The following is a 14125-nucleotide window of genomic DNA, read 5'->3' as shown; positions in this document are numbered from 1 at the left end:
TGACTTAAATTTATTACTTGTCGCTCTTTATTTATAAAAAAAAAAACAAGGGATAAAAAGTGAAAATTTGTATGGTTTTTTCTCAATATACTTCTTTTGTATGGATTAAACTGTAGTTTTCCACTCTTTATTTTTTTGAAGTATATAGTCATGGTGTCACACGTGTTTTGAATTTTATTATCATCTGCGCCGTACCTATACAAAAAGCCCACAGATGTTATCATAGCCACGTGCCAAGACGATACAGGATATTGGTGTCGGTTCTTTAACTTCCTGTAACCGTATATCCTTCTTATTCCCGGACCACCCTTACTACATTTTTATGGGATGTTCGTTGTGATCAGAAAGATAAAATGCGGGAATATTGTTTGTACCTAGGTATATATTTATTGTATTTTACATTTTTATCTTGATCACAGTGATATTAATAAACGTATCTTTCCAGTTTTAATTATGAATTAATGCTATTTAAAATTCATTGTATTCAAGTTTTTAAATACCAATATAAAAAAAATTATGTATAACATAATATTTTTTTATTGGTATTTTATTAATTGAATGTTTTCAAAAAATTAAGATTTATATATAGGTATATACCTACTACTATAGTATATTATAATTAATATTAGAATAAATTCAAATATTTTTATGTAGATACCTATCAATGTTGAAAAAAATATGCATCTAGTATTAATCGTAGACCATAGTAATATATTAAGTTATAACTTAACATTTATAAGGGTCATAATTATATTTATTTATTAGGTATTTTAAAAATATCTATATAACTATAACTAATACAATTATTCGGTTATAAACTATTAGTTACATATATAATAATAAGGTAATTGTATTCCATTTTATAATTAAATTATACCGCGTTATTTATATTTAATTTCACTTTGTTAAATACTACACACTTTTACAATAAAACCGTTTCAAATGTGAATTCTACGCCGTGTGTGTATATTATAAAATACAAATATAAATATTATACACACATTTTTTTTTGGTTCATCTTCTACAGAAGTCATCATTGGAACTGATTATTTGTTATACACTTATGACCTAATTGGTTAAATACGATATACCTATGTTATATAAGTATAAAAAGTATATCAAAATAGCCTTTAGTATACGTCTATTAACAGCTAACTTCCTACTCTGACCTTTTCGTTCTATGCATGAAAATATACAGCTGAATTTATCCTTAATAATTTGTCGTTGCAATGTGTAACTTTATCCTTTGACCTTTAAAAATCACGCTATATTATTTCTATTTAGGTACCAACACTGTATATTGATGTGTTATGTATGGTAGGCCAGCTGATGTCAACCTATTTTTTATAATATATGTATATACTATATACGTATAATTTATAGTTACATATAATATAGTTACATACATCGATGGTCATTGTGATTGTATTTTTTTATTGTTACTCGAAAACGTACTATTCTTCCCTTTTGAGGTTAATTAATAACATATGTTTTTTTTAATTTACGAAATATGAGTGATTTACAACTATTAACTTGAAGTAGTTATGTTAAAAAAACATCACGTATAAATCATTAAAATAAGGTTATAAAATGGTTTTGTGTAAAATCGAACCTGGGAAATTCAGAAATTGAATTTTTTGCACACGCTATTCGTGTTTCTTTTTATTAGTTTTCAACCTATTAAAATACGTATAGTGTTACTGTGATTATGTTTATTTATGGTGACATAAAAACGTAGTTTAAAAATTGGCTTGACACAAATCTTTAGATACGCAGTTTTTTTATCGCCCATTTAAACTATAACTGTGCGTTGTATCTGGGATATGTCTTATAAATATTAACTATAGAAACTTTCAGTAGCCCGGAACACATAAATATATGAGGTGAATGAAATATTATGTTCTCGCTATCCACGAGCATTGTTGATTATTGTTCTATATTTTGTTGGGTTCATTGGCACGCGTGTATTTATTTTTTATTTTGTACTTATATAATTGTTGTGATTTATTTTTGTTACTTTGAACAGGACTACGAATTGGAACAAAAAATGGAATTCGAGATGAAAATGCGCGAGGGTACAACTCGTCTCCTTGCCGCCTGCAAACACCAAACTCAATCGTTGCAAGCCGCCAAGAGCTTGTTGACTTCTAACGAAAGAATGACCGCTTACATCGCCGAATTGCACCGGAAAAGCCGAGAACCCCCACAGTAAGTATTGATGAATTATACATTATTATAAAATCAACGAGGTACCGTATACAACCGATCGATATTTTGTATTCTTTTAGAATCGGATGGAACGGTGGCAAGGCTCGGGTGTCGCTTTCGGACTTACGACTCCCGTTAATGTGGCGGGATACGGATCATTTCAAGAATAAAGGCGACTATAGGCGATTTGCGGTGTTCTGTTTGGCCAAAATCGGCACACAACTGTACGATACCAGCCTTATGTTCCCGGTAGACAGATCCATGACCGACGTTACGTTTAACGACGTATTGCTCTTGTAAGTCACGTGTTTTAAAGTTTCGTGAATATTTCTATTTTTTTTTTTTAATTTACTGGTGTAGTGAAAACGTTGGACCGGATTTCAAACTCGACTTAGAAGTATATGCCCATGTACTGCGCGACGATTTTTCGATTGCTAGCACGCCGAGGAAAATTAAGAACACATTGCACAGTTCCATAAGCCGCACGGTTGGTAAGAAGTTGGCTGCCACGTTGAGAGACGAACTGAATAACGGTAAAATGTAAGTCTCAAACATTTATAACGTACACATTTTTTACAGGTGTTTTATTTTTATATCAGTATTCTGTATTAAAGTGTATTATAACGCATTTTAGTGGACCTAATTTTGAACTAATGGCATCAGCCAAACTGACTTTAGAAGAAGTGGATGACAGAGTACATACGCACGACATGAAAATCGAGAGCACTCGTAAGTAAAACAAAACAACGTAATAAAGGCTGCCGAAATATATATTATATTTGTAATGATAAATAATGGTTTTATTTTTATAATTTCATATCAGCAGAAAATCGTAATAACCAGTTACCTCTATTTGGTCATTTTTGTTGTCGGCTGGCTGCACAGCCCCAATGTATATCATCTCCGGTATATTCAGGGTATGTACGGCAACGAAACGAGTCATCTACCTCATGGGCCAGTCTCCAAGCATTTGAACTATCGGTATGGTCAACAGCAGAAGAAGCAAAATCTCAACCACCCCAAAATTCATTTCGCGTTGATAAGGTATAATACGTTAATCAGTGTGTTCTAATCAGAAATAATAATAAGCTAAATAACTTCTACGATTGATCGACAAATAAAGTGCATAAAAGTAACTTTTATAATTTGAACTTGAAAATGTACATCAATTAGATTTTCCATTACTAAAAACAGAGTTTAGTATTCGAATAACTTATTTGTGTTTTCGATGTTCAGATACACCGAAATAAAATATTAAATTTAATAAACATTCTATTAGAGCTTATAACTGTTATTTTATCCTAGGTGATACCTAAAAGTTAAGTTTTCAGGTAAAACTTCATTTAGAAATTATATTTTCTTTTATTTCTTTATTATATAACGTTCCATTTTAATCTTGATTTTAAATGATAATTTTTCTTAAAATATTAATGACATAAATACATAATTATAATTATCGATTATTTGATAGTTAGACAAAATGTCCATTTAGATAGTACCTAGACCAAAAACAGTTTATTTAATTTAAGAGTTTTAACATAATCTATACCTATTCATAATTATTATTAAAAATAAACTATAAAATTGAATAAAATTCAAAAAATACACACAAAGATCAAACCACATAAATTTACATTGTAAAAATTAAATGTTTTATTTTAATTAGGTTGTGTTTGAAAAAAATGTTTGGGTTGTATGGGTTTTTAGTCTTCAGATTGTTATGGGTGTTGCAAGTATTAGTTAGTAAAAATGTTTAGTCCCGAACTAAGGATTAATTTTATGTAAAAATAACTCATATTTCATTGTGAAAAAAATATTTAGTGAAACTAATCATGTTTAAAATTATAAATATAATCTTCTTATAAACTTTTACCTTTGGGTAATTATTGTTTTTTTTTCTCTACTATACTAATATAGCATTACAATATTTTGTTTTGTTTCATTTAGAATACAGTAATTCGAGTGCTAAAGACTAATAATGAAATTGAAATATCCAATGAATCTGAGAAGCGAACAGTATCATTTATATTTTCAGTGGAAAACGGTGAAGAGAAGGGTAATTGGCTGAAATATTTAGTACAACATACCAAAGAACATTACAAGTAAGGTGTATTCATATAATCATGAGATGATTTTTAAATTTAATGAATTTCTTTTCTTAGATGGAAAAAAGCAGCTGAAAATGTCATGGAAGTACAATTACTAGAAACTAACAGGCATTCATTTGTTAAACCAGAGCGACAAGGATCACTTTATGATGAAACTCCACTGTTAGGTAAATCAACTCATTAAATTTATATTTATATTTTTGAATATTGCTTGTGTAGATAATGAAATGTCTTAACTTAAAGTAGTGTAAATGTTGGAACTAATATTTATATCTTTAAATTTTTATATTATTTTCAATACCTACTAATATACTAATTGATTTAATTAAAAAAAAAAAAAGATATTAAATTTGTATTAATAAAATCCAAACCATACATAATAAGATTATATTAAATCAAATTAAATGTTTGCTATACTGTAACACATTTTATGTAAAGCATGATTTTATTAATCTTAATTACTCAGTAAAAGTATTTAATCTTCTATGCTTAGAATCTTTTGATAAGAACAGTCGCGATAAGAACAGGCCTAGTGTAATGGATATGTTTTCCAACGGAGGCCAAGTGTCTACTAGCAGTCTTAGCTCATGTTCATCCACCAGTTCTGTGTCTCATAATTTACGCTCAAACTCGTCATCATCGTCATCATCAACTGTGAGCAGTAGTGGAACTCAAAAACGATTGCATTGGCCGTTTTCTAGAAAAACGTGATTGGCACACAAAGTTTCTATTTCTTCATTAAGATATACATACTGGAGTGGGCTACACCTTATTAAGATTCCTAGTTTTATACCCTTATTTACCATTTTTGTACCTGCTTAATGTTAAATTTTAAAAGAACTAAATTCTAATAGTTTTATTATTACTCATTTTTATCTATTTTGTACCTATTCCCATGTGTACTATTTCATTGATTATTCATTTTATTTTTAAGCATATTATTATCATTTGAAGTATAGCCCTCTCTTATTCAAGTGTCTTTAAGATTTGTAACAAAAGTATTAAATTTAATTGTACAAAATGAATACTTATTATTATTTTAGAATTATAAAACAAGAACTTTTTTTTATTTTTATTTTTATCATTATTTAATAATATGACAATTGTTGTATTTCAAATGTATCCAATTGGCAAATTCATCACCATAATATATCCCATTTTTCATGCTAAGTTAATTCTAAAGCTTTTGTATTAAATTGTATAATTTGAAAGTATTAATGTAATAATTATAATAATGAGTAATAACTATATTTTTTTTACTGATTGTTAAATTGTGTCAAGTGTGTATAATTTAGTAGACCATGTTTGTTAAGGCTATACATTCTTACACCTTGTATACACATACAAGGACATTAAACACATATGTATATTGGCATACAATTCTGGTGCATTATATCAAATATTATTCAATTTAAGCCAGAAATACCATGGGTGGAATACAGTGCCATTTCTTACGAAGAACATCCGTGTTAGATATACAAATATACTTTATGCATCCATAATTACAACATGATGTTTTTAAATCAATACTTGTTAAGTTCTAGAGCCATTGACAAATACAAATAAAATATCAACCATTAGAATAAGTACATATGGTTAGGTAAACACATTTACACATTTATGTGTATTGTTGTTTATCAAGTAATTATTTGGTAATGTGTAGTGTACGATTGACTACTTACCAAAGCTACTAGGTTTCTATAGACGTGTAACAATGCATGATGTTATAACTGTCGTGATTAATTTGAGTTTATTAATCTTCAAATAATATGGATTTTATTAACTTGAAATGAACGTTTGATGTATCAGAAATTATATAATGCCCATCGACTATGGTCCCATACTCCCATGAAATATAGATCTACATTTACAGCCATGACCATGAGTACTAAATAGTACAATCTCAATAATGTTAAACTTATTATAATTTATTCAAAATATTATTTAATTTTGTATTGTATATTTAATACGTATTATTATATTTTATTGAATGTATTACAAAAATATAATATATTAATATAGTATTAATTTAAAAATTAAATTATTTGGCACCTGGATATTAGACTGGTTATTTATACATTATAAATATTTGAGTACAATTATAAAAAAAATAAAATAAATTATCAAAATTATAATAAATTAATAAAAATAGAAGCATTTAGCCATTAGTTCCAGCTTACCATGAAGGATTGAAGGGACTATAGGTAAGTGTACAAAATTGAGTAATTCAGAGTAAAAATAAAGGTCTTTAAAATAATATATGAAATAAAATTAACTATACAAAACTGTATCAACAGATTAAAAATTGAAAAAATTCAAATAGACGCTGGAACATATAATTTATAATTATAAGACTACAACTATTTTTATACAATATCATTATTGGGGTTAATAATAATTATTATAATTAACAATACATAATGCATCCATTTTTATTTCAACTAAAAGTTATAACAAAGGTAGATGTACTTTATATAGAAATAAGTATTGTCTACCAGATATAATAACTAAGTGGTTGCAGACTATAAAGCTTACTACGAGAAGTAGAATTAAATTAATTATATCAGATTCAGTGGACTCAGACATAAATTGGGTAAAAAATTATCGGAGGGCTAACATGAAATAAATATTGAGTAGGATAAAAAATGTTTTTGCTTCTCTCAAACAACTGTTAATACAATATAACCTCATTACAGGTACAAAATTCTCATACTACAAAATTGTAAATTCCTTAGGTTTTCAATAGATAGATAATTAAAATCACAGAAATGTACAAATTATTTAATAATTATTATAAATTAAATGCCTTAGAATTGAAAATGTTGATAAAATCTAATGTTTAAACTAAAAACACAATTTTTATCAAGTAATATTTGTATCATATTTCAAATAATATATAAATATATTTTTATTTATTAAATATAATATACAGTCTGTATCTTTGACGGAATAAAAATATTTGGCACAATTAAAGATAACATGAGAAAAAAAGTTGAAGAAAGGAACCACCCATTGATGTCACTTTCATTTATTATAATCCGATTTTTAATTATTTTAAAGTGTTTTGGGAGATTATCAAGTATAGTATCAAAGGCTAAAGTTTTTATAAGCAGATTTTTATGTGAACTTAGTCAGTTGTGAAATCTCATAGAAGGGTTTGACTTTCTCAATTATAGTTTATAGTTTTAGATTTGAATGTAGTGTATAATTTGATATAATAATGAGGGCCATTTGTTAGTTTCTTGATGACAATATTTTTGAATGTTTAACTTTTTTGCATTCCCCATAAAATATTTGATTAATTTTAGTTTTAATTAATTTAAAGTTGTGTACACCAAGTTATTGAATTAGTTAAATTAAAACGTTCCTGATAAGTTGTTCCATTAAAAATATACCAAAACAACAGGTTCACAGACTATGTTTTAGAGTTGCATAATACTACTAGTATTAGTAGTATTTTTACTAATGGTTAATGGAAATTACGAATACAATAATATTTTAACAGAAATGAAACTGGGTGGAATACTATTTAAATCACTGCCATTGTTGATATTAAGTTCCAACTCAAAAGATGAAACAAAACAAAAATTTAATCTATCTTGTGGTTCTATAGACTTCTAGATTCAATTATAAGTTATTACTGATTTATGACTAAATAACAATAAATATAATATATTACCTATGTCTATGATATCTACGTGTTCTCAATACTCGTTATTTGAATATAACTTAAGTTTTTTAATACTTTTACTTATTGCTCACTGAATTGATACAAATGAAATAAATAATAATACACTGGTTTTTTACCTACGTCTATGGTAAATGGTAATGAATACCTAATTATTATTGATTAATGAATAATAATATTAATAATAATAATATTTACAAGTGACTACACGGACTGAGATATACACCATAGTCCACGATTTACAAGTTAACAGCTTGAAATTCTGAATCACTGAATAAAATGAATGAATTAAATTACATTTATTCTGTGATTAATCTAGAAAACTCATGAAGACTAGAACATCTAGGTCATTCTAGTCTTCATGATAAAACTACTCATATTCATGATAGGTGCCACCTTAAATCATACACTTATACTAGTTATACTAGTTGGAAGTTGGAAGATGTTAGAAGATTATCTTTTAAGGTTATGTAAATAGGTATTATCTTCATTTTATACCTATTGCCTATGGGAGTATGGGCTATGAAAGTGTGAAATATGATATTATGACTATGGCCTATGACAGTCAAGTCGACGGACAACACTACAACAATTGAACAGAATGTAAAAACTTTCAATATTCACAATAAATATTAAATTGTTTAAATTGTTAATTGTTGTATTTTGTATTTCTGTGATACCGACAACCTTGACTTTGAAAGAATAGGTTGATAAATTTTGACAAGTTTTGAGTGTTTTGATAATCATATTCTATGATAATGTGTTACGTTATCAATATTTCAACCATGGTCATACTGCGCCTTTCAAAACTCAAAAAAACTGACAACTGAATTTTATTAATTAAACAGATATTTACTATTTACTTTTTACATTTTAGTCATTATTTACAATTTACTTTACTAGTTTATTTATCAATTGTCTGTTGTGAGTTTATAATACAGTATCACTTTTAAGTTAATGTTCATTTTTAAAGTATGGAAATAAGCGATCCATATTTAAAGTACAAATTTATTGTGAAGAAATGGGAAAATGAGTTTATCAAGACTAACAGTCGCAATCCCAGAAAGGTAATAACAATAGTAAAATTATAAAATATTATAAATAATAATATAAAAATTTGTTAAAATTAAAAACAAAAAAATCCTTTCATTTTAGGAGGATATAAAGTTAGCAGATCAAAAAGTGCGACATGCCTACAAAATGTACTGGAAAATTAAAACTTCTTTACTTGAAAAGACTTTGACTGGTGAATTAGACGATGCAGATGATTCCACAATTGATGAAACATTATTTCTCAGCAATATCAATGATCAGACACCAGCAAATAAACCAATTAATGAAGATCCACCTGTTGATATTAATAAACCATCAGTTTGGGGTAAACATTTGAATAATAAACCTAAGTCTGAAATACCAACTACAACTACTGTTAAGCACATTGAAAACAGCATTTCTGTAAAATTTTCAAAGAAATTATTCGATGGTTGTGATTTTAAAAAAAGAAATCCTCGAAAAAGTATTGTAAAAAAGAAAACCAGTGAACTTAATTGTTCACAAAATGTATCTGACAATATAACTAACATAACGTCTAATGATTCTAACACTCAAGAGGACAGTGCATTCCATGACGATTCTAATTTATCTGTTATCACTTCAGATTCTAATGCATTAATAAATAGTACAATTCAAACTTCTAATACTTCTAGTTATACACCTCAACCTCTAAGCTTACTGCAAAAATCATCTAATAGTTTTGAAGCATCTCCAAAAATGATGACAGTAAATAGAAAATTAGATGAAGGTTGGTTGGAAAGATGTAATGAAAATAATTCTAAAATAGTTAATTCAACCATTATTCAGCCTGATTTTAAACAAACAAAAGAAATTGAAAGTGATACAGATATAGTCTATGAAAGTGATAATGAAACACAAGATATTCCATTGTATTCATCTCAAAGAATTAAAGCTCAAGAATTGAGTGATAGTCAAAAAAGTATTAATCAGGAAACTAAACTAGATGATAATGAAATTTCAAGAAGTTCAAAAAAACGTTACAATTCTGATGAAGAATATGAAGAATGTACAATACAATCAAAAGTATCAAAAACCCATGACCATGACAGTGTTAAGTTATCAACTAAAGATAGTCGAAAAAAAATTTTGCTAGAAGCAAAAATTTCTAATGGTAAAGCTAGTGAAAATTTTGTAAAATTAGATATGAAAAGAAAAGTTTACAGTCGTGGCAAACGATCTGTTAAAACTACTACTTACAAAAAAAAACAGTGGAAAAATAGAAAGAAGGAACTTGGTGGAGATTTTTCGGCCACAGATCGAACTACATTATTAAAATGTTTTAAATGTGGAGATATTGGGCATTATTCTAAGAATTGTATCAAAAGTAAGTCTTATTAATTAGTTTAAAGTATTTTTTATTATGATTAAGTAAAAGATTAATAATCATCTGTTATTATTATTATTATTTTTTTATAGGTACTGAATTAATTCCTTTGGAAGATATCGGCGAAGAGGACAGTCCATATCTTACTCTAGAAGAAGCTGAGCAATTAGCTCTTGAAAAAAAAGAAAAAGCTCATTGTAAGAAATGGGCTCGGGAATCGAAAGATCAAGTATATGAATTATTTAAAATCAAACACAAACTTACTTTGTATACTAATAATAATAATAATACCTTTTTTTAGAACCATTCAATAGAGTACCCTCCAATATTAGAAGATATTTCCAAGTCTGAGAGTATTTCTCCAGTATATCAACTTCATGAAGATAATATTATTGGTATTTATTTTTTTTTTTTTTAATATTTACCTTGATATTTTCATATAATTTTATTTTTTTTAAATAATATCAGGTACACCAGATGAAGTATTTGAAGTTTTAAAACTATTTGGTCATACCAAATTTCGTCCGGGTCAAGAAAAAGCAATAATGAGAGTTCTTTCAGGTCTTTCAACTCTAGTCACATTATCAACAGGTTCTGGAAAATCATTATGTTACCAATTACCAGCATACCTATACGGTAAAAAATCCAAATGTATCACATTAGTAATTTCTCCTCTCATATCATTGATGGAAGATCAAGTAATTTTTATCAAATACTTATTGATATTAAACAAATAGTTCTTATAAATGTAAAAAAATTTTAAGGTCGATGGAATAAGTGCAGTAAATATAGCATGTTTGCATAATAATCAGACCACAAAAGAACGTGATATTATTATAGAAAAACTAACTAATGGAGAATTATCAATACTTTTAGTATCACCCGAGGCTATTGTTTCTGGTTTTAATACAGATTGGTTATCAAAACTTCCTCCTATTGCATTCGTATGTCTAGATGAAGCCCATTGTCTTTCTCAGTGGTCTCACAATTTTAGACCATCGTATCTCATGATTTGTCAAGTACTATAAATATATAATATAAATTTTATTTTAAGAGTTTTAATTAAGTTTTTCATTTTAGGTATTAAGAGAAAAATTTGGTGTTAAAACGTTTTTGGGTTTAACTGCAACCGCGACTGTTTCAACTGTTTCAAGTATTGCTAGTGAACTGATGTTGGACGATGACCCAAATTCAATAATTAAAGATACTCCTTTACCTGATAATCTTATGTTGAGTGTGTCAAGAGATAAAGATCGTGATAAAGCATTAATCAACTTACTGAATGGAAATCGTTTTAAAAATTGTAGATCAATAATTATTTATTGTATTAGACGAGAAGAATGTGAACGAATCGCTTCATTTATTAGAACTACTTTTCAGGTAATATTTTCTATATAATTTTAAAATAAATTGTGTTAAATTATATATATATATTAATGTGTGTATATTAATTAGTCACAACATACTTCTACCGGTAAGCGGGGTCAGTTATCTCAAGTTGCTGAGCCATATCATGCGGGATTAACTGCAGCAAAGAGAAAACGCACTCAAAAGTATTTTATGGATGGTAATAGAATTTAGATATTAATTTGTAAACAAATTATAATAATAATAATTATTATATAGGTCAACTTAAAATTGTTGTTGCTACTGTTGCTTTTGGCATGGGAATAAATAAAGCTGACCTTCAAGGTATTATACATTATAACATGGCTAAAAGTTTAGAAAGTTATGTACAAGAAATCGGTCGTGCTGGACGTGATGGAAATGTAGCACATTGTCACATGTTCTTGGAATCTGAAGTAAAATTTCTATTTAATTGTACCGTATATTTATAATTTAATAAAATGTTAATGTTATTAAAGGGGAATGATATTGCTGAATTAAGTCGTCATATTTACTCAAATTCTGTTGACCGTGCGTCCATTCGAAAATTACTTGAAAGAGTGTTTGTTGAGTGTAAATGTAAAGAAAAAGAATGCACTAAACATGAAGTAGTCTTTGAAGTAGAAGATACTGTTTCCATTTTAGATATGAAGCAAGAAAATATTCAAACACTATTATGTTACCTTGAATTAAATACTAAGAAATTGGTAAAAAATTTGCCATTATCTTATATTTTTTGCAAAATAACAAGTTATAAAGGACCATTATTTTTAAAACAACTATCAAAGACTGTAAGTAAAATTGTCCTCAATATCATAGCATACCATAGAAAATAAATAAAAATGTATTAATAATTAATCATTTAAATTTATTTAGTGTCCACCTCTTGCTGTTGCTTATGCCCTGAAAGGAAAATCTGTTAAACCATCAAATCAGCTTGAATTTTCAATATTTGAAGTAGCTTCTGCCATAGGATGGGACAGTGGTATTGTCAAAAAAGAACTTAAAAACTTAGAATGGACTAACAGTAAGTTTTGTTAAGCATTGATACCAAATTTAATAAAAAATGCTTTTATCAAACAAACCAAGCTTACACAAGGTACTATCTACCACAATTTTTATCTATTGTGAGGCATTATAGATCTATAATAGCAATCTATTCCATTACAGGTATTGTTAAAACAATGCCTGTTAGTGCTCTGGACTTTTGTATCTAATTTAAGTGTAAATTTAAAATATAATATTGAACTGATAAACTAATACAAATTTTCCAACCCTTATTAACCTAACCTCATCTGTCTTAAATCAAGCCTACAAAAGCTATATTGTGTTTGTGTTTGAATTTTGTTTTATAAAATATTAAACGTTTCGACATATTTATGTATTTTTGTAGCCAATGGAAAATTTCATAAAAGTGGAGTGGCAGTTGAATTTTATTGTCTAGGCTTTAGAGTATTAGCCCCAGGCAATATGGATGCAGAACAATTAGATTCAACTCTTTGCAATTTATATAGTATATCACATCAACAAGAAACTAAATCACTTTCTGAATTAAAAAATTGTTTTGATACATTTATGAGGTATAGTAAATATTAAATTGTTACTTTTATTAATATTTGTTATAATTATGAATCTATTTTTGTCTAGGTCTTCAACATCTACTTTTATTGAGTGCTGCGATGAGATTAATATAGAATTATGTGAAAAATTAAAGAATTCCGTAAGGGAATATTTTACCATTGACAATTTATCAATGCTTATTCAAAAAGAAAATGTATGTTATTTAATTTCATAATTAGATCTATGAATTTACTTTAATTAAATTTTATCATTTTAGGATGAAATAGTTTTAAATAAAACCGATGAAACCAGAATTGCATCTGATGTTAACCGTATATTCAATAGTTATATTGATTGTAAATTTACTGCTCGGGCTGTAGCTAGAATATTTCATGGTGTTGAAAGTCCAAACTTTCCGGCTTATGTTTGGGGACGATCTCCATTTTGGCGTATTCATATAAAAAGTAATTTTAATGCTGTGTGTAAAATTGCTCAGAAACAAATTATATCTAATTTAAAATAATTTTGTATTTATGTTTTATTTCTTTAAATTATATTGAAGATTATTTAATTACTTTTTTTTATATGTTGACAAATAACAAATTTGAATTTTTAGGAGTAAATACATTTAGAAAATATTTGTTATTTTTATTTTTTTAAGTTTCACTATTTAATCTGTAAGTTTCAAAACTTTAAATTTTTATAATTCCTGTGTATATTAATTATACTGTAAAATAAAATATTTTTAAATAATGTAACATAGTAGACCCAGACCAA

The 14125-nt window shown here is 27.1% G+C and overlaps 2 protein-coding genes across 7 annotated transcripts in view; both read left to right on the top strand.

Moving 5' to 3' along the window:
* Positions 1–5696, top strand: part of LOC113552311 (rhotekin-like) — a 33235-nt gene extending 27539 nt beyond the window's left edge. For 5 of the 6 annotated variants that reach the window (XM_026955128.1, XM_026955130.1, XM_026955131.1 and 2 more), the window contains 8 exons: positions 2027–2208; positions 2289–2504; positions 2569–2748; positions 2843–2937; positions 3032–3252; positions 4156–4310; positions 4371–4483; positions 4810–5696. In XM_026955128.1, coding sequence (XP_026810929.1) covers positions 2027–2208; positions 2289–2504; positions 2569–2748; positions 2843–2937; positions 3032–3252; positions 4156–4310; positions 4371–4483; positions 4810–5027 — 1380 coding nt within the window. In that variant the 3' untranslated portion in view covers positions 5028–5696. The remainder of the gene's footprint in view (positions 1–2026; positions 2209–2288; positions 2505–2568; positions 2749–2842; positions 2938–3031; positions 3253–4155; positions 4311–4370; positions 4484–4809) is intronic. The other variant, XM_026955129.1, reaches the window with a different exon arrangement.
* Positions 5697–8862: 3166 nt separating this feature from the next.
* LOC113555200 (ATP-dependent DNA helicase Q4) lies at positions 8863–13924 on the top strand. The gene is made up of 14 exons (XM_026959583.1): positions 8863–9071; positions 9160–10402; positions 10495–10631; positions 10704–10797; positions 10871–11100; positions 11167–11421; positions 11483–11782; positions 11858–11969; positions 12029–12204; positions 12268–12579; positions 12665–12815; positions 13182–13368; positions 13436–13562; positions 13626–13924. The coding sequence occupies exons 1-14, from the start codon at positions 8979–8981 to the stop codon at positions 13869–13871; spliced, it is 3663 nt and encodes a 1220-aa protein (XP_026815384.1). The 5' UTR covers positions 8863–8978; the 3' UTR covers positions 13872–13924.
* The last annotated feature ends 201 nt before the right edge of the window (positions 13925–14125 follow it).

This window comes from Rhopalosiphum maidis, chromosome 2 (assembly GCF_003676215.2).
Source record: "Rhopalosiphum maidis isolate BTI-1 chromosome 2, ASM367621v3, whole genome shotgun sequence".
Classification (NCBI taxonomy): Eukaryota; Metazoa; Arthropoda; class Insecta; order Hemiptera; family Aphididae; genus Rhopalosiphum; species Rhopalosiphum maidis.
The sequence above is the reverse complement of the archived record's forward strand: the minus strand, read 5'-3'. Positions and strand labels throughout refer to the sequence as shown.

Bases quoted from the DNA above. Each gene is read 5' to 3' on its own strand.
- LOC113555200 (XM_026959583.1), top strand. From the start codon at position 8,979: ATGGAAATAAGCGATCCATATTTAAAGTACAAATTTATTGTGAAGAAA. The intron at 12,580-12,664 runs GTAAGTAAAATT...AAATTTATTTAG, and splicing joins TAAAACAACTATCAAAGACT to TGTCCACCTCTTGCTGTTGC. The intron at 13,369-13,435 runs GTATAGTAAATA...ATTTTTGTCTAG, and splicing joins TGTTTTGATACATTTATGAG to GTCTTCAACATCTACTTTTA.